The sequence below is a fragment of the Nerophis ophidion genome, linkage group LG10, assembly GCF_033978795.1.
Source record: "Nerophis ophidion isolate RoL-2023_Sa linkage group LG10, RoL_Noph_v1.0, whole genome shotgun sequence".
NCBI lineage: Eukaryota > Metazoa > Chordata > Actinopteri > Syngnathiformes > Syngnathidae > Nerophis > Nerophis ophidion.
In genome coordinates this window covers 13,815,582-13,837,081 of record NC_084620.1, presented here as the reverse complement: position 1 = coordinate 13,837,081, position 21,500 = coordinate 13,815,582, and the positions used below count along the sequence as shown (strand labels likewise).

General features: G+C 41.1%; 1 protein-coding gene across 4 annotated transcripts in view; it reads right to left on the bottom strand.

The window, feature by feature from the left end:
• Positions 1–21,500, bottom strand: part of hspa12b (heat shock protein 12B) — a 39,017-nt gene that overhangs the window by 7,490 nt on the left and 10,027 nt on the right. For 2 of the 4 annotated variants that reach the window (XM_061912532.1, XM_061912533.1), the window contains 12 exons: positions 18,298–18,682; positions 17,870–18,028; positions 17,623–17,794; positions 16,346–16,400; positions 16,004–16,086; positions 13,665–13,789; positions 13,403–13,589; positions 10,033–10,137; positions 9,835–9,951; positions 6,545–6,722; positions 2,138–2,224; positions 262–366 (listed from right to left, as the gene is read on the bottom strand). In XM_061912532.1, coding sequence (XP_061768516.1) covers positions 262–366; positions 2,138–2,224; positions 6,545–6,722; positions 9,835–9,951; positions 10,033–10,137; positions 13,403–13,589; positions 13,665–13,789; positions 16,004–16,086; positions 16,346–16,400; positions 17,623–17,763 — 1,183 coding nt within the window. In that variant the 5' untranslated portion in view covers positions 17,764–17,794; positions 17,870–18,028; positions 18,298–18,682. Of the gene's footprint in view, positions 1–261; positions 367–2,137; positions 2,225–6,544; positions 6,723–9,834; positions 9,952–10,032; positions 10,138–13,402; positions 13,590–13,664; positions 13,790–16,003; positions 16,087–16,345; positions 16,404–17,622; positions 17,795–17,869; positions 18,029–18,297; positions 18,683–21,500 lie in introns of those variants that run through there. The other 2 variants (XM_061912534.1, XM_061912535.1) reach the window with 2 other exon arrangements.

Here is a 21,500-nt window from a genome sequence, read left to right as displayed (position 1 = left end):
ATAGGCTCCAGCACACCCCGCAGTTCAGAAAGGGACAAGCGGTAGAAAATGGATGGATGGAGGATATTTTTTACAGCGCATCCATCCAGTTTACCCATTCTTTTTTGCAGCACCTGTCACGCTCCATCAGATTGGATGAAAAGTATTGGTTTTCATCCAGGATGTCTCTGTACATTGCTATATTTGACTAATAATACCAATATTTGCAGTATCGTCCACAATTAATGGAGGAACCCTTTTGACTATTTTATCAAAGAGTACCTGAGGCCTTATAGAGTTCTTTAAGTGTCCCCTGAGGCTGCTCAATTTGATGCACTGTCAGGTCGACGGTTCCTCCGCCGCAGTCTGCTACGATGTACTTGTCACCTGCACCAGAGAAGCGTGAAAAGAGCCTTTAATTCAGTGGTTCTCAAACTTTTTTCCCCAAGCACCACCTCAGAAAACACTTGGCTCTCCAATTACCACCACAGTAGCGCTGTAGGCCTAAATATTCATTAAAAACAAGGCAGAGGTTTTATTTAACAGATATATTTAATATTTTTGGATACTGTAACATAAAGGCCTACTGAAACCCACTACTACCGACCACGCAGTCTGATAGTTTATACATAAATGATGAAATCTTAACATTGCAACACATGCCAATACGGCCGGTTTAGTTTACTAAATTGCCATTTTAAATTTCCCGCGACGTTTTCAACAGGAAACTTTGCGTAATTATGGCGCTTGTGTTGACGCATGCTTGTGACGTTATTGGTTGTAGCAGACATTTTATCCCAGCACCAGTGACCATTCACGGCTAAAAGTCGTCCGATTTAATCGCATAATTACACAGTATTCTGGACATCTGTGTTGCTGAATCTTTTGCATTTTTTTCAATTAATAATGGATACTACAAAGAAGAATGCATTTGGTGGAAAGCGGTGTATTTCGGCCGGCTGTAGCAACACAAACACAGCCGGTGTTCATTTGTTTGTTGTTAAGTTTTAATATGGAACAGAGCGGTCAAGCGAACATGTTTCTCTACCACATGTGAACCGGCAGGTTTTGGTGAGAAAATTGTGGTAATAAGTTGGCTCTTACCGTAAACATGAGCGGAACTTGTGTCGTTCTTCCTGCAGTCGATGTCAAAGAGGCAGCTGCGACTTTCTTGGCTCCTCCATGGCTTCACTCAGAGACACTGGCGGTCACTACACCCCTCAGACTTTCATGTATGACTTTATAATCTCATTAAAACACTAGTAACACAATAATCAGATAAGGGATTTTTCAGAGTTATCCTAGTAAATGTGTCTAATAACATCTGAATCGCTCCTGCCGTCGTCTTTTTTTTTCTTCTTCTTCTAGTCCTTCACTCTCACTATCCTCATCCACGAATGTTTCATACTCGCTCCAATTAATGGGGAAATTGTCGCTTTCTCGGTCAGAATCGCTCGCGCTGCTGCTGTCTATGATTGTAATCAATGTGCGGATGAGAGGAGTCCTCACACCGGTGACATCACACGCACATCGGCTTCTACTTCCGGTACAGGCAAGGCTTTTTTATTAGCGACCAAAAGTTGCAAACTTTATCGTCGATGTTCTCTACTAAATCCTTTCAGCAATATCGAAAATGATCAAGTGTGACATAAAATGGACCTGCTATTCCCGTTTAAATAAGAAAATCTCATTTCAGTAGGCCTTTATTCACTGTTTGAACAGTAACACTGTGTTTGAATATTTAATTAAGTGATTGGAGTGGAGCCTGTACCACAGTTAAAGAATCCCTGCTTTATTACTGCTAACAAGAACACCATTTTCAGTGCGAGCACCGATTTCTCCACAGTTTTCATGATAAAAGCAGCGATGAAGGTCTGGTTTTGGCTCAGGTAGTGCAGCAGAAAAGGAGAGCATTGCAAGTGTGTGTGTGTGTGTGCATGCAGACAGGAAAAAGAGTCGTGAGGGTGGGCTTTAATTGTCGTCGTGACTCAACAGGCGTTTGAGAGCAGCAGAGTGAGTCAGCTCCTCTGATGAGTCCCCAGTTGCCATTTTACTAAACAAGAGTAGCACTCGTGAAGCATGGTGAGGAAATGGATGGTGTTTCAGCACGGGTCAGCAAGGGTTAAAGGTGAAACTCATCAGAAAATCCCAACCTTACCCGTCTGGAGCTCGGACCACAGTTCTCCGGTTCCACTCTCCACCATGAAGGTCCTGCTGTGTCTGGACCGCCGCAGCTGCTCCCTGGCTGCCACACACACACAACATAAAAGGTGACTCTTTGAGGCATAAAAGAATACAAATGCATGAGGAGACGTGCAAAATAAGGGGAAATGATGCCAGTATACCAATGTGGCAGAAGAAGAACACAGCTCAGCTAAAAGGCAGCGCGCACGATTGCTGAGGTTGAATGGCAAGTAGATGATAAATAGTCCACTACGCAAAGAGGAAGAAGTTGGATGGCAAAAATAAACAAAAAGGGCGGCACTTATTGATGTGTGTGTGGGGGTGGGTGTCCATTCAGTACTGTTCGGCCTGCAGAGTTTCTAAAGACTAACAAAGTGGTGTGTGCGTGTGTGTGCGTGTTCCCCTCTAACTTTAAGCTGAACACACAATGCAAATGGTGCTGAACAACAAAAACCAAAAAAAGCACAATCATACATGCCTTGACACAAGCGTATGGAACGCAAGTCTGCAAACTATTGACATAACAAACAGTGTACAAAGGACTCCCCAGTGCTACCTTTGAAGTGTGTGTGTGTGTGTGTGTGTGTGTGTGTTTCCAGTGTGTGAGTAACGTAGAGAGTGAAATTGAAAAAGAGGACACGCCAGGAGGGGTGAGATCATAGCGTGGCTGCACCTTGTTCCAATTACAATATCCTGTGTTTAGTGTACGGCTCGGTGTGTGTTTCAGTGTTCCTTGGGTGACTTGGAAGTGGGAGTCGTGCCGATGAGGGGGTTTTTGTGGGGGTGGGTGAAATATTCTTTTGCTGGCTTTTTTCCCCCCTGTTTTAAATCCCCCTCACCCTGAACCTGAGCCATGTTTCCAGCTGCAGCGCTGCTTTGTGCTGCTGATCTGTCACAAAGTCATCGAAGGCTAAACCACATAAGTCACATTTTTATTGGGGCCAAACTTATCTCCATCTACTCAGGCCTCACATTCAGCAAACATTTTATCACACTGTGGGCCTGATTTACTAAAGGTTTGCGTGTATTAAAACATGTGCAAATGTACAAGCACACTCGAAGCTGTGCAAAGTGGATTGTGTCTGTTAAGTGAGCAAAATAAGGTGTGCAATCCATTTTGAGTCTGTCTTCATCAATCACATCCATTTTCTACCACTTGTCCCTCTAGGGGTCGCGGGGGTGCCGCATTCGGGCGGAAGGCGGGGTACACCCTTAATATGCAAAATACATGCTGATCATCCAAACGCCCACAATAATGGGAGTAAAAAATGCAACTATATCAACACCCATCACTGTTTTGGGAGCACTATTTTGCGTTTTAATTAGTACATTTGAAGAGGATGTGCAAACTGACAGTTCCACACACGACTGTGAAACAGGAGCGCTCGCAATGGAAAGACACACAAATGTGTTTACGTCCCAACATATTTGGACGATCAGAAATAAAAAATATCACACATAACGTCTGTTCAGCAATATGCTTTTATAATTTTATAGCTGCAAGATGAGTAAGGGGGCTGATTAAAACAAATTCAATTGATGCCTTTTGGTGTGATTTTTTTTACATTTGTTTTTTCACGTAGAAGATATATTACTAACATACAGTATATCCTATATGATAAAAACTTCCTGAAGTTTGCCTTTTTTGCATCTTGAGCAAATAGTGGTAAAAAAAATGAAAAAAATGGTGTATCAATGAAGATGCACTCCACGATTGCTGCTAAAATGTCCATAAAAAGTGTCAGATGTCTTCTGCATGTTTGAAAGCATAGCAAATGTGTGTCATGTCTTTGTGATCATGTTTTGTTTTGTTATGTTCTGTTGGTTTTTGGACTGTTTGTGCACTCTTGTTTTGTCACCATGACAACCATTAGTTTCACCTGTCATATGTTCGGACTCACGCACCCGTCACTAATCATGTCTGTATTATTTAAGCTTGTAGTTGCCACGCAGTCAGTCTGGCGTCATTGTTCGTTTCATGCTCTGTTCCTGCCACAGTACGTCTTGCTTGTTTCATGCAATGCCTCTGTTCTTTTCATGCCATGCCAAATAAGTTTTTGTTTATTCATGCCACAGTTAGCTACTTTTGTTTCATGTCCATAGTTCAGTCTAAGTGTTAGTTTTGTTTCCTACGTCAAGTTGTGCTTTTGCCTTGTGCGCATTTTTTGTTTTCACATTTTTGAGATTCAAGATTAAATCATGTTTTTACCTGCACGCCATGTCCCGAGTAGTCCGTCTGCCTTCCTGGGAGAACAACCCCGCAGCAGGCTGCAACCCCAATATCTTTGACAATGTGCAGTAAATGAGAGTGTCTGCCTGGCGATACCCCATATAGTAAACACTAAATTCTCATTTAAATAAGGCGGTGTGCACCATTTTTCAATCACACATGTTGTCTTATTAAACCCCACGCAACACGCCCACTAATAGTACCGTACACGGTATTTTAGAGATTGCACAAGCTGTTTAGCACGAGGTACTTGGATCTTAGTAAATCCGGCTGTAAATCTTCTGCTATATTTTACCATTACAGAAAATCAATCTGGATATAGTTTAAAGTAGTGTACAGCTTGTCTCGCAGTATTAATGTCTGAAAGTCACTAGCAACTATTGTCAGTCTTGGGGATTTCATTGAAGTACAAAATGACCACATGATACCTTCTTTTTCTGCGTTTTGAAATGACACACTTTCTTTATGAAGCATTTTCCTCCAAGGTACCGGTAGGAAATATAACATCAAATCAGGCCAGCTGTGTCTTTATTATTAGTGATGGCGGCGCACGTGGACACACAGTACATGGGTGAGAGAGAAACGGTATCTCCATTCTTCCGTAAGTCTTACATGTATGGCAAAATGGACGGTAAAGTATTTTTGAAGTCTTTAAAATGAGTCAACACACAGCCATTGTTGTATTGTAAGGAACACAAGTGAGTAGCAACATAATTGTGTCTTGTCTATAGCCAAGCGTGGTGGCGCTCATGTCTGGGGCTGCACGAATGCTGGGGAACTACGGTTCACCGAGGGGAAATATTTAATGTGACATTGTGAAGCAGAAACTGGGCCGCAGGGCAGTTGTCCAACATGACAAGGAGTCCAAACACACTTCCAAGATGACCAAGTGGAGGAAGCTGGGCGTGAAGGAGGGTCCAAGAATGTCTCCTTCACACCAACTGTGGGGCATCTTCAGCCAGAAGGAACATCGAGGAGCACAAAATGGCAAACATTCACCAGCTCTGCCAGTGATGTCATCATGGAGGACTGCTAATTACAGTGGGGCAAAATAGTCTTTATCAGCCACAGATTGTGCAAGTTCTCCCACTTAAAATGATGACAGAGGTCTGTAATTTTCATCATAGGTACACTTCAACTGTGAGAGACAGAATGTGGAAAAAAATCCAGGAATTCACATTGTAGGAATTTTAAAGAATTTATTTGTAAATTATGGTGGAAAATAAGTATTTGGTCAACCATTCAAAGTTCTCACTGATGGAAGAAGGTTTTGGCTCAAAATCTCATGATACATGGCCCCATTCATTCTTTCCTTAACACGGATCAATCGTCCTGTCCCCTTAGCAGAAAAACAGCCCCAAAGCATGATGTTTCCACCCCCATGCTTCAAAGTAGGTATGGTGTTCTTGGGATGCAACTCAGTATTCTTCTTCCTCCAAACACGACAAGTTGAGTTTATACCAAAAAGTTCTATTTTGGTTTCATCTGACCACATGACATTCTCCCAATCCTCTGCTGCATCATCCATGTATCCATTTTGGTATAAACTCAACTCGTCGTGTTTGGAGGAAGAAGAATACTGAGTTGCATCCCAAGAACACCATATCTACTTTGAAGCATGGGGGTGGAAACATCATGCTTTGGGGCTGTCTTTCTGCTAAGAGGACAGGACGATTGATCCGTGTTAAGGAAAGAATGAATGGGGCCATGTATCGTGAGATTTTGAGCCAAAACCTCCTTCCATCAGTGAGAGCTTTGAATGGTTGACCCAATACTTATTTTCCACCATAATTTACAAATAAATTCTTTAAAATTCCTACAATGTGAATTCCCGGATTTTTTTTTCACATTCTGTCTCTCGCAGTTGAAGTGTACCTATGATAAAAATTACAGACCTCTGCCATCATTTTAAGTGGGAGAACTTGCACAATCGGTGGCTGACTAAATACTTTTTTGCCCCACTGTATTTACGACCTTTACTTTATTTACTTTTATTTTATCACAATGGAATGAACTGCAGCTCTCCAGTGTCGGCTGCACTCTTGCAGCCAGACTGTATGCGAGACACAATTCTCTCACCAGTCTTGGCAGATGTTTGACAATCATGGCTGTGTGCCAATTCATTTTCCAAGGACCCGCTCGTCACACTACCTCGTCTGAAGCTGGAGTCCAAGGGCCGCGATCCATTGGCGTCCATCCCATTTGTGATTGGCTGCTGGCTGAGGTCGGTTACCTGGTGGAGGCGGAGCTTGCGACAGTAAATGGAGGCCGCCTCTGGTTCCAGAGCGATGAGGAGCTGCTCGGGACAGTCGGGGGACACCAGACCGGCCTGGGAATAGCAATTTGAGTCACGTCACAATGTTCACGTATGATGAGGTAGGGGGAGGTCAATAAGAAGGCATTGCACACACACGCATAGAGGCACAAAATAAACATACAAGAGGGATGATAAACGGAGTGTGAAAGGTGTAAGAGGAGGAGAACGTGACATGAGGGATAAGCAGGGTGGAAGGAATTGGGAGTATAGTACAGGAGTGAATACTGTATGTACTGCAACATAGGGCGGGGTCTATGCACAACTTCCTGTGTTTGTGTGCTGGTCTCGCTCATTGTTCACTGCTGATGACATCATGACTAGCAGGAAGTACACACACACACACACACACACGAATCAGCTCATATACGCTCACACGTGTGTGTGTGGACAGTAAGGTTTTTACGACCAGCACGAGTGCTGCTCAGGAGATGATGACGCATAAATAACTTCAAGCAGGAATGCAAACAGAGCTTCCAATATCTGGTACCAGGAGTGTAGTGTGCCAAATGGAACAATTCCGTCATTTTTTTCCAGCTGATATATTTTAAATATTTAGCTCACTTACGTCACATAAATATGATGATAACGTGAAATATACAAAGTTTAGATCTAGATATAAATTCCAAATATACATTTTAACAGTATATCTAAAATGTAAATATTAAATCCATCAATAAATCGATCAAAGTTGACTTAATCACAAATGTCTCAAAGGGCTGCACAAGCCACAATGACATCGGTGCAAGAAAAAGCTCAACCCAATGGGAACAACGAAAAACCTTGGACGGTGGGATCCCACGCAGATGTGGGATCAAATCAAATGTCTCGCCAAATGTAACGCTAAGCATTTAGAAAATATGCAAATTTCAGATGATTACTGATTGATGAATGTCAATAACTGTGCGTGTCGTTGAAATGTTTGGCTTCACATGTGTAAATGTGCGTGGTGTGTTGCATTAAGACAAGGGTCGGGAACCTTTTTGGCTGAGAGAGCCATGAAAGCCAAATATTTCAAAATGTATTTCCATGAGAGCCATATAATATTTTTTAACACTGAATACAACGAAATGCGTGCATTTTTAAGTAAGACCAACATTTTAAGTGCATAAGTATCTTATTCTTTTTAATAACATTGTTATTCTAAAAGTTAACAAATAATAAATATAATACTTCTTTCCATTAATGCGACATCTTGAACAGGTGCGATAGAAAACGGAGGGTTGGATTAAAATGCATGAGAATGTTTTATAATTTTAACGTTATTTTTAACACTGTGATTACCAGCAGAAATATTAATTACTTATCGTGTTAAGCAATGTCATCTTAAATTTATCTGAGAGCCAGATGCAGTCATCAAAAGAGCCGCATCTGGCTCTAGAGCCATAGGTTCCCTACCACTGCATTAAGACATCAACAAGTTGAAAAAACGAGGCAATCACACAGCTGTGAGAGCTTTACTTGCACGTCAGATATTCTGAATGAAGTTGTTAATAACCAAAAAAGAAGAGAAAATACTCTAATCAACATACAACAAAAAAAGGAGTAATGAAAAGAAAAGAAATAACACTATAGTGATGTGTTTCCAACATGTATACAATTATGATGTTTACAACACATGTTTACAGTTACCTAATCGAACATGTCTGGAAAAGATAAAAACAACTATTACATTTCTCTCGAGGTTCTTACACCGAGTCAGTGCGCATGAATACATATCAACATGTGTTGTGCTTTATTTCGCTACACTGTTACTTAATGATTGTGTCACATATGAACATTAATTTGCTGAAAACAACGTGATGGATGTAATATTTAGATTTAATATTGAGCTATGACATTCACATTTATAGCAAGCATTTATAATTAACAATTATATTTATAGTTGATATTCATATTTTTACTTTAAATTTAACATTTAGATTCAACATTGAATTTCCACCCCATGAAGAATAAAATTAGCTAAATATGAAAAAGGTGAGCTAAATGTGGGAAAAGTGCACAAACATTCAAAATATATTTGTCATGACGTCTGGTTTTGTGTTTATCATTCTTCTTAGTTTTGTGTTATGTTCTGTTCCCAGTGCTCTAATCCTCATTTGTTTACCTTTCTGTATTGCCAGGTGTACTAAGTGGACACACCGACCTACAGTTGTTGATTATGACATACCTCCGCGCGGCTGCGCAAAATCTATAATCAACACACCTGACACTAATGAAAGCTCCCCTGCCTTTTTAAGCCAGCGTGTCCTGCGTTCCAGTGCCAGAACATAGCTACTTGTACCTGTACAGTAAGCCTCACATACTGTATCTCGAACTTTCCTTGCCTATGCGTTTCCTCTCCTTTGTGCTCATTGTGTCTTGTCCTGTGTCGTCATCCAGCAGCTCTGTGTCATTCCCTTGTTTCGAGATGTGTGTCTCGTCTCCAGGTATCCCCTCTGGAATTCCTGCTGCCTTCCCGGATCTCGACCTTTCGCCTGCTACCGGACAACGACGCCTCGCTCCAGCCCCTGACCACTTGTCTGTCCCCGGACATTCGAGCATGTCTTGCCCTTTCTGGACTTCCGTACCTGCCTCAACACGCACCTCCAACGCCTCTTGGTAACACTCAACATATAAGCGCTTCACATAGTCTCACTATACATATTTGGAGTAATTACACACGTCACACATTTGTGCAAATAAACACGCTGCACGCTAAACGACGTCCCTGTCTTAGTGCGTCTACTACCCCGCTGTACCGTTACAGTCGTCTCGTGATTCATTCGGCGCGGGATTCTTGCTCGCGTTACGCAGCTTTTTAGGTTTGTCTTCACGCTACGCCCCAGTTTTTGCCTTTAAAATTCAATGTTAAGTTAGCTTCGCGGGAGTTTCCCAACAGCACGCTGTTTGTAATTTGGCCTTGTTTATTGGATCAAAATACTTTTTTACCTGATGTCCTCCACATCTTGGAATCACAAGCAGCAATACAATCTCAGCTATAAAAGTGTGATTAATATTTTACATTCAGCACCCCATGTGGGAGGTCTTTCTAATATTTTGACATAAAATAAAGCAATTAAAAGGGTTATCACCTTTGATAAAGCTCTTTCGATTGACACTTAGTTGCGTTAACGTGAGCTCCTACCAGGTATGCAGCCTCTCTCATAAATTGCTTGGCAGGTTGTCGCCACACGGCGGGAACTGTGATCACCCATCGGATCTCTTCCACCTCTATCATGCGCGAGGACTGCTCCTTAACCTCCTACAACAGCAGCATACGAGTAAAAAGGCGCGTTGATTGACAGCAAAGCCTATCTTGAAGAAGTATATTGTGGGACAGCACCTTCACAGCATGCTCCCTGAAGAAGCGCAGAGCGTGAGCGAACACTTCGATGGCTCGGACTCTCCGACCGTTGACGGCCTCCAGCTCAGTCTCCATGGTGAGATCCTGCAGGAAACGTAGACCTTTATATCAGTACACCTGCATACAGCTTAGTGCCAGAACTTGGGCATGAGGAAATTGTACATGGATTTGTCACTACCACACATACATTTTAACACCCAGTACACATGAAACAAAAACTGCACTTTTTGGGAATGTTACCAATCATCTACAATCCTCATGTGAGACAAAAACACAGGTCTTTGCCTTATCTGTGCGTACCAAATAGTAAAAAACTGTTACCACGAGGCGGCTAACAATGCAGGTAATATGGATTCTAAGAAAAACATCTAAAAAGCACCAACAACGCTCCCTTTACATCAGGGGTCTCAAACTCAATTTGCCTGGGGGCCACCGGATGCACACACAAGGTGAGGCTGGGCCGCGAGAAAAGATTATTAAAAAACTAACATGCATGTTTTAAGGAATTTACCTTCTTTGAACGACTTTCCCACCCTAGCCACGTACTTGCCGACCCTTCTCCCGGATTTAAGTGCATCTCCCAACAATTTCCCGAGGCAAGCGTTGTCCAGAGATTTGTCCTAATTTTCGAATTTAAGTGCATCTCCCAAGGCAAGCGTTGTCCAGAGATTTGCCCTAATTTACATCCTCATCGGGGGGGGGGGAGGTTCGGCAGTTTGGGAAGCAGGGTTTGGTGGTAGGGGGTGTGTATTGTAGCCCGGAAGAGTCAGGGCTGCATGGGATTCTGGGTACATGTTCTGTTGTGTTTATGTTGTTTTACAGTGCGGATGTTCTCCCCAAATGTGTTTGTCATTCTTGTTTTGTGTGGGTTCACAGTGTGGCGCAACTTGTTTATACAGCCACCGTCAGTGTGACCTGTAAGTATGCCTTGCAGTCACTGACACGTGTTTCCAGAAACCTTACAGAACATGTGGCTGAGGCTGTATGCTGTATGTTTGAGGAAAAGGTGGATGCTATATGACTTGTGTTCATAAAAGCCAAACACAGAAATGTCTGGAATGGTACGGTGTTAGTACAAGTTGTAGAGGGCGTCAAAGGCAGTGTCAACACGGCACCCATTGAACATTGTTGTTTGGGTGAAAACTGACAGATTTTCGCGGGAATGATTACCCTTGAATGATTGCCTTGAAATTCCGGAGTCTCCCGGAAAATTCCGTAGGGTTGGTAATTATAGCAAATATGACAAAAAGGGAATAAGCGGTAGATAATGGATAGATGGATGACAAATAAGACGCTGTCAAGTGCCATTCATATAAAACTCATGGGCCACACTAACACTAAATTTACAAATCAAGGTGTGGGCCGCAAAATAACGTCTCGCGTGCTGCAATTGGCCCGCGGGCTGCAAGTCCGAGACCCCTGCTTTACATGATCTGCATATTTACCAACTATAGCCACATTGTTATTGTATGAGCTAACACAGAGGAACTACTTTTCAACCGCTTTTCAGTCTCATAACATATTCCACACGCTACGAGCTAAAAATCTGGACAGCCAAAGTAAGTGGATATGAGCAAGTCGCTTGAAAAACACAGTAAGATACTTGTTCCCTACTATCTGAGGAGTGAGAATTGTGCAGAATTTACCAGCTAAACAGTGAGCACAAGTATGTGCCGAAAGATATAAACATCCCATTAGTCTGCATCCCAGTGAAAGCAGACACTGTAAGTGACTGTTTTTATGTTCCAACTTCTTCTTGTTTTGTCAATGAAACAATTAGCACCAAGGCTACATGAAGCTTCGACTTTAACTATAGCTGGATCTGCTTAGCATAAGCTAGTAAAATGTGTAGCTCATCCTCCTTATATTCAGCCTCAAAAAAAGTAGTCACTGTTGGCGCTAACAAAGTCTGCCATGATTAGTGGTAGTTGTTGTTGACGGAAGTGGTAGTTGTTGTTTCTATGCGCTCTGTGAAATCAGTGCACCCAAAAAGGAAGTTACGGCAACGCTTAAAATGATGAAAATATGCTAAACATTACGTGTTATCACTAATGTGCCTGTTATTACTTGGTTACAACATGTATTTGAGGTATAGTTGGATGTTTTTTTAGAAGATTTTATTGGTGGAATAGTAGAATGTCTATTACCTGCTCCCATATGCTAGCTATTTTTACTATATGAAATGCAAGGAACAGTGAAAGACACATGTGTTCTTGTCTCACATAGGAATTGTGACTGATAGGCAAAAAAAGAAAAACGTGGACTTGTTTTAGAGTGACGGGAAGTGTAACAGCCAAAAGGCTCGAGTCGACTCCAGAAAATAAATCCATTGCAGCCCAGCCTTTGCATTGTTTGGAGTTTGAAAAGCCTCTTCCATGGTTAGTGTTCCCTGTTTCAGGACAAAATGGGGTGAAATACCGAAAGACAAAAACATGAATAGTTAAGATGAAAGCCATAGAGAGATGGGAATGGAGTTACAAGTTAAATCTATTGGTACTTCAGTACTTTCATTGAATATAAATAATATAATAATTCAAACTGTTGCACTGTCTGCACCATTCCTGAAAATAAATATTTTTAATTATCATACATAATTTCATATTTATTATTTCCTTTATATGGTAATCATTATTATATTTATCGTAGGATTGCTACATCGTACTTAAAATTTACAACATTTTTTGTCGTTTTCTAAAGCATATTTTACAAGATATTTGCCCTAAATGAAGCCCTGTGATGAGGTGGCGACTTGTCCAGGGTGTACATGCCTTCCGCCCGATTGTAGCTGAGATAGGCACCAGCGCCCCCCACGACCCCAAAGGTTAATAAGCGGTAGAAAATGGATGAATGGATGGATGGAAGCATCTTTAAGCATAAAACATAAAAACTACAGTACTTTTGGCCACTAGAGGAAACCAAACCAATCAGCGCGCGCGCCAATGATCGGCTCAGCCTTTCAAAGCATTAATATATTGCAATAAAAGAGTGTTAAGGTAACTAGAGGGTGTTATTTTTTTCTAGAAGGCTTTCATAATGTTGAAAAAATATTTAGAAGGTAGTAAACAGTTGTTTTAATGCTCTAGCTGTGAAAAAATATTTGATTTATAGTTAATAAATAGCCAAAATTAACAGCCATGAACTAGGGATTACTGAACCTTATAGCAGTTTGCAGTTTTTTTTTATACGGAAATGTATAAACTTGGTTTGTATAAAAGCTAAGCAGTGTTATGTTCAGTTCCTTTGGCGTACCCAACATGACCCAAACTGAGGAATGTCCCAGACTGTGATTCTGTAAGTATGCACCTTTTTTAACATGATGTATTGTTGGTGTTCCCTTAAGTAAGCTTACACAAGTACTGTGGATCTTCATCTTGAATTTATCAAAGTACAGCCAATGCCGGACTTCGTCTGGATCCAGGTCATGGTAAAAGTCCCTCGCCACAAACCCGAAACTATGGAAGCGCAATTCGGGAGTCAGCAGCAGACATGTTGGGCTCTTCTGATTGGCTACACCGGGGTCCCCGCCCTCCCAACGCCTGCACACACAGAGAGATCAATTACTGGTGGAAAGCAGTGCAACCGACTAGAAGTACAGTAAGAAGGGCTCTGACTTCATCATGTGGATGGCTTCAGAGTCCTGCGTGAAGCTGAAAGCATAACCGCTAGAGGTTGTCCCAAAGTCTATCGCCACAACAACCAGGAAGGGACAAGTCATCCTGGGTCTGACCTCCGCCCTCTGGACACAAACAAGACATGAGACAACTGATGATGATTTTTTTGGTCAATTTCACCAGATGTTGAATGCTGATTTACAAAACCCTAAATCAGTGAAGTTGGCACGTTGTGTAAATCGTAAATAAAAAACTGAATACAATGATTTGCAAACCCTTTTCAAGCTATGTTCAATTGAATAGATTGCAAAGACATTCAAACTGAGAAACTTTGTTTTTTTTTGCATATAATTCTTAATTTAGAACTTAATGCCCTTTCCTTTTGACAACACTCAGTAAATGTTTGCTAGTTTAGTACCAGCACTATTTTACTACAAAGCCATGCTGTTGTAATATGTACAATATGTGGCAGGGCATTGTGTTGCCGAAATAAGCACGGGCGTCCATGAAAAAGATGCTGCTAGGATGGCAACATACAGTATGTTGCCCCAAAACCTGTATGTACCGTTCAGCATTAATGGTGCATTCACAGATGTGAAAGTTGTGTAAGTGTAAGTGAATTGGGCACTAATACACCCCCGTACCATCACAGATGCTGGCTTTTGAACTTTGTGCATATGACAATCCGGATGGTTCTTTTCCTCTTTGGTCCGGAGGACACGACGTCCAGTTTCAAAAAAAAATTTGAAATGTGGACTCGTCAGACCACAGAACACTTTTCCACTTTGCATCAGTCCATCTTAGATGAGCACGGGCCCGGCGAAGCCGACAGCATTTCTGGGTGTTGTTGATAAATGGCTTTCGCTTTGCATAGTCGACTTATAACTTGCACTTACAGATGTAGCTACAAACTGTAGTTACTGACAGTGGTTTTCTGTAGTGTTCCTGAGCCCATGACGTGATATCCTTTACACACTGATTTCAGTTTTTGATACAGAGATCGAAGGTCACAGGCATTCAACGTTGGTTTTCGGCCTTGTCGCTTACGTGCAGTGATTTCTCCAGATTCTCTGAACCTTTTGTTGACTGTAGATGGTGAAGTCCCTAAATTCCTTGCAATAGCTCGCTGAGAAATTTTGTTCTTAAACTGTTGGACAATTTGCTCACGCACTTGTTCATAAAGTGGCTACCCACGCTCCATCCTTGTTGGAAGCTCTTTTATACCCAATCATGGCACCCACTTGTTCCCAATTAGCCCGTTCACCTGTGGGAAGTTCCAAATAAATGGTGATGAGCATTCCTCCAATTTCTGTCTTTTTTGTCACCTGTGCCAGCTTTTTGAAACAAATTAGCTTATGTTTACAAAAAAATAACAATGTTTGCCAGTTTGTATGTTAAGTATCTTGTCTTTTCATTCTATTCAATTGAATATAGGTTAAAAAGGATTCGCAAATCATTGTATTCTGTTTTTATTTACAATTTACACAATGTGCCAACTTCACTGGTTTGGGGTTTTGTATGTTAATTCTGAGCAGTATTGCGCTACTCAACGCATTCACATTTTATTGAAGACATTTTTCTTCAGTTCTTTAGTGATTAACACAAGGGTGCCCAAACGGTGTTCCATTAAAAAATATTAATTTACACATACAACATAACATCCTCAATTATTAGCAGTCAAAAGTCAGTCCTGTGAAGGCCTGGCTCAACTTTTCCCCCAATCCCACTGCAACGAAAACGCTGTTCATGCTTTGATGGATTGATGACAGGCTTCTTCCACCAATAGGAAGGTTGTTTCACTGCCCTGGGATGAGGTGGCGACTTGTCCAGGGTGTACACCGCCTTCCGCCAGATCGTAGCTGAGATAGGCACCAGCGCCCCCCGCGACCCCAAAGGGAATAAACGGTAGGAAATGGATGGATGGATGTTTCACTGCCTGTTTACTTTTCTTCCATGACTACACAATGACAAAATCAAAAGGAATAATATTGACCGATTTTCACCCTTTAAAGCCTTGTATGCAGTTTGAAGGCTGCACTTTGGACCTTAGTTGAAAGGCAGCATCTTTGTGGTCGAAGTCAATTACTTCATTTAATTTTCAAAATACAGAATGCAATTAAAATTACAAGCTGCAGGTAAAAAATTGCCTCTGGGCTTTATTTTGGACACCCTTGGATTAACACAGGAATTATACGGCAGGCCTCGGGGAACGTACAGTATTATAACAAACCACTAATAACATTGTAGAAGTGGATGTGGGCTAAATGGCCTGTTCATGGGCGCTATAAGTAGCAAAGGAAAGGGTGGGTGGGAATGTCTGTGTGTGGGTAAGTGTTTACCGGCGAGGGTGACGGTGTGAGTGGCGTGATGCTGCAGTCATTCCTCGATGTGGCCGGAGAACAGGGCACTGATAAGCTGGGACCTATTGATGATAGAGGTAACGTCGAGAAAAGTGCAACTGTCATGCAACAGGATGGATCACCAGAGGAAAACATGGACAAATACAACACTGGAACATGAGCGGGGCCTTGAACGTCGGCTGACATGCAAATAAAAGTATAGGCTCAGCAGGTAGCCATAGTCTTCTTTGTTTGGAGAAAGCTGTGGAGTGTGAAGCCACGACTCTAAGCTTGTCTTTGTCAGCCAATGTGATCACACAGCAATGGATAATTGAGTCTTACTTGTTAATCTTAGGCCGCTGTGGTCCGAGTCAGCCATCTTTACAGAGGCCAGGTTCTACTAAGGGAGAACAACGAAACATTACTGTATGATACATGATGTAACTTTTATATGGTTTCTTAGTTTTGGATGAGATACATTAAGGAATATCACGGTTTCACTTGGACTACTCAACAAGTTGGTCCAGAGAAAACCAAAATGCAGATGTTACTGTGATCCTACCCCTTTTCCCTAGCTATTACTGATAGTTCACTTACACCATAACTATTATATGTTGACACTTTTGACACAATTCAATGTGTTTGTATTTCCAAAGTTTGATTACTTCTTGTGTCACCAGAAGAGAAAAAAACATAGACTGTGCATTGATAGACGGACGGACACACAGAGAGACAGACAGACAGTGATAAAAAGTGTTGAAAGAATAAGAAAAAAATAATAATAATAATCAAATGGGAGTAAACAATGTTCTGCTTGTGCTGTGATAATGGAACTGAAGAATTTACATTTTTAAAAACTGCACAAATGTATCCATCCTTTTTCTACCGCTTGTCCCCTCAAAGTAAAATAAATACATGTAATAAATAATTACAAATAAAAGTAACCGCGTAAATAAAATAATTAAAAAAAAAAGTTTGATACAATGATGAATAGAAACCGAAATCAGAGTAAATATGTCAAATGTAAATAAAGCAATGACCTAATAATTATGATCCATGAATGAAGTACTTTGCTTAATTACATGCATAATTCCGTGGTTGAAGCGCATCAGTTACTTGTAAAACTGAGTGTTGTTGCTGTATTGTGTCTGCATGTAATTCAATATAAGAAATCAAATCTCTAAAATAAAAAAATAATCTTAAATTTGTTAAACAACACCTTTTAAAAATGTGCCATGTTACAAACAGTAGAGTAGATAAAGTGTGACTTAAAACTGTTGTTAAACACACATTATTGTGAGCGTGTGTTTGTGTGTGTTGTGTGTGTGTGTGTGCGTGTGTGCACGCGTGTGTGTGTGTGTTTGTGTGTAAGTGTGTGTGTGTGCGTGCGTGTGGTCATATTTAATGATGGTCGCCTCCATTACATTAAATTAATTTGAAAAACATTCTCCTTTAACAATGAACACATTTACTTTAAGAGACACGATGCTTGCAAGTTGCAACCAGGATGACTTTAGGATGAAACACGTTTGCTGATTTTGCATTTAATTTGATTCAAAAGCAGACAACTTTATGATTAATACATGTCAATGTGTTGTTTGTTGATAATGCTAACTCACCCTGTGGAGTGCTGCGCTATTCTCTGTGCCTCTTTCTTCTCTCCTCCTGGATGGATGCGAAGGTACGCCCAAAAATGCCAAATTGTTCCGAGGCTGATCGAAGACTTTTCCCCTCCTCTCACAAAAAGGTCCAGTTTGCATTGAGCCTCAGAATGGAAGCCTCTCTGCATCGCTGGAAGGGAAAAGCGGCAAAGTTTTAGCAAGAGAGGGAGGACTCTGACAGGACATAGGAGGGGGAGTTACTTACTAACAGTGCATGTGTGATGGAGACTGAGTGGGAGAAGAGGGGTGGCGTACCTTTCTGACCTCCCACTTGGCATTTTCTGACCTTCGGTTTGATTACTTCTTCCTCTCTGCTCTTCTTCTTCAGTACAACACATCAAGCGTCCTCATTTGTGTGCTTTATCTTTGTAAATGGACATGCAACACAGTCATGGTATTTACCGGAGTTGTGCTTGCAGGGCTATTTTGTGTTCTCTCTCTCTCTCTCTCTCTTTCTCTCTCTCACACACACATGCACACACACACACACACACACACACACACACACACACACACACACACACACACACACACACACACACACACATGCACACGTACACACACACGCACATGCACACGCACACGAAAACAGTAATTGAATTTAGAAATCAGAGTGTGTCTGGAAGCCATTACCTGGCACGTATCCCCTCACTGCTCTCAATCCAAGGGGCCCAATGCCATCATGTCGCTTTTCATCCTTCTTTTAGTTTCTTTCCCACAGCATTTTCAAATCTTCTCACGTGTGCCTTCCTTCAATATGTTCGACTTGAGCCCTGGCGACATGCCTTTGGGGAAGATTCGGTGGGAGTCATTTTCCAAGTTTTGCGGAGCCTGCAGCTGTTACTCCAAAACTATTAAACAGATGGCGAATGATTCTCAAGGTCCGCGTCTCTCCTTCGAGGTCGACGCAGGAAACCAAACATGGGAAATGATGGAGTCAGGTGACAGGAAGGAACCCAGGCACTGCAATCCTCTCATGAATTCCAACATTATCTTTGGGACCCTGGCCTGGAGCAAACTGAGGCACACCCATAACACACACAGACACACACACACACACACACACACACACACACAGACACACACACACACACACACACACAGACACACACACACACACACACACACACACAGGCATTGTGATTATTTTTTTAGCAGGAGCTGCATGCACAGACAAACTACACACTGCACCTGTTCCAGAGACTAATCAACTTAAGGCAGTAGCGTCAAACTCATTTTTATTAAGGTCCACAATTATAGCTGCTCTCAGAGGGCCCTGTAACAGTGAATATATATGAGTATAAACATAGTACAACCTTTTTAAAGAAAAAGCAAAAGCAACTGTTTCCGATTATTATAGTTTTTAGTTTTTGACAGATAACTTGCTTTAAATCTAGATGACAAGCAGACAGTTAAGTGTTTTCTTTTGATAACCCCAACAAATTATTAGGACAAACAAATGTAATTGAAAGAACAAACACATTTAGCCAGAAAGTTTTTTTTTATATCCAGCATATTGCAGAGTACATCAAATTTAGTGGTGTGCCACATTAAAGTGATGGGACGACCCACTTTTTAAATGACGAAGGGTACATTAAATGATGACGCCTGTGACTTATGGTTATGGTTTTAAAAGGTCTTTAAAAATATATTTGTTTCCATTAGGGCTGTCAAATGATTATTGTTTATTCAGATTAATCACATTTTGGAATCTGGTTTAATTAGGATTATTTACAGGAGATTATTCATGTGCATAATTGACATTTGCTTAAGAAAATACCCCAATATTCCTACACAAATGGAATTTTATTATCAGAATGTCATCCAGAAACTTTTTTAAACATTTTACTTGGGCATCTGCCCCCACGAGCCGACCTCGGATAATCATAAGAAGATGAATGGATGGATAGATGGCATGTGATGTATTTGCACAAATCTTGGTACCAGTTTTTTCTAGAGTATTTTGCAGTGAAAATACCTTTTTTTTTTTACTGGCGGGTCCATTCATCTGATCACTGACCATATCGTGGTTAAGGTCAAAGAGCTTGTACGGTCAAAAATAAATTGCATGATAGATCTAAGCGTGTTCATGATTATTGTGATTTTTTTGGGGTGATTAATCATATTTTGACAGCCCTAGTTTTTACAATATTTGTGAAAGGCTTCTGCAGTTGAACTTGTACACTTGTCATCTAGAAAGCCAGTGTTTAAGGTGTTTGGGGCTATGTGCATACTTAATAATTTGCGCACTTAACATATTGACTGCGTCGGTGAGTTCATACTAATAAGTATGGCAACGTATCCGGATGTTGCACTCAACAGTTACCACCATAGACATCTTATAAGTAGACCGGCTGATGTGACGTGAGAAATTCGGTCACCATCTTGAAGTGGTGATGAAGACCCGGCGAACAGCCTAAACTGACAGTTGACAGGTAGAAAACAAAGATGCCGGGCTCAAATGAGCGAACTGTTGAAAATAGGAATCAGGGGATTACGTTTCACAAGTAAGATTTAACATTAATGTACTTACTATTAGTTGTATTTTGTGAAAAAATATTACCACTGAGTTGAGAAGGAGCAAAGATCTTCAATAGTAATGAAATCGTAGCCGCTAGCAAAACAGAGTATGACCATAAGAGAATTGCTTGTCAATGAAATTGATTACATTTAAAAATGTATAAGTCTTCAAGTAACAATATTCAAATACTAACATTGTTTGGTAACACAGAATTTGGTTTTATTTAGAATATAGTGAAACAGATTGGTGGTTTTAGCTGATATAAAGACTTTAAGGTGTTTATATATGTTTATGTTTAAGTATTTGGCAGACGCTTTTATCCAAAGCGACATACATAAAAAATGCATATAAAACAATCACTGTAAACATTATCACTTAAGGGAAGAATGTAATACTAAATACCAATACAAAGTGTCAAGACAGAAAAAACTCTCTGCTGCTGCAGCAACAGAGATACAGTCTATAGGTCCCTAAGATATATAGATATCTAATGTATTCATGTTGTTTATGTAGGATATATGCGTGTATATATAACCTAATCATATTGTTTCTTGAATTTAAAAATATCTGACCGTTCCCCCCCCTTCTCTGGGATTATATTCCAGTTTGGATCTCGGACGTCTGGTCACGTATACATCTATCCATCCATTTCTACCGCTTATTCCCTTTGGGGTCGCGGGGGGTGCTGGTGCCTATCTCAGCTTTTTTTGATTGATTGATTGATACTTTTATTAGTAGATTGCACAGTTCAGTACATATTCCGTACAATTGACCACTAAATGGTAACACCCGAATACGTTTTTCAACTTGTTTAAGTCGGGGGTCCACGTTAATCAATTCATGGTAAAATCGGGTGGAAGGCAGAGTACACCCTGGACAAGTTTCCACCTCATCGCAGGGCCAGCATAGATAGACGGACGACATTCACACTCACATTCACACACTAGGGACCATTTAGTGTTGCCAATCAACCTATCCCCAGGTGCATGTCTTTGGAAGTGGGAGAAAACCGGAGTACCCGGAGGCAACCCACGCATTCACGGGGAGAACATGCAAACTCCACACAGAAAGATCCCGATCCCGGGATTGAACCCTGACTACTCAGGACCTTCGTATTGTGAGGCAGACGCACTAACCCCTCTGCCACCGTGAAGCCTGTACGTATACGACATAAGAATATTCTATTACTGTTAAGCAAACTATAAATAATAAAACAAGCCAAAACATGTGTCGTTTATCATAGCTACACGTATGACAAAAAAATGCGTGAAAATCAGTGGTATTCAGTGAGGTAAGATGAATTAAATGCGCTGAC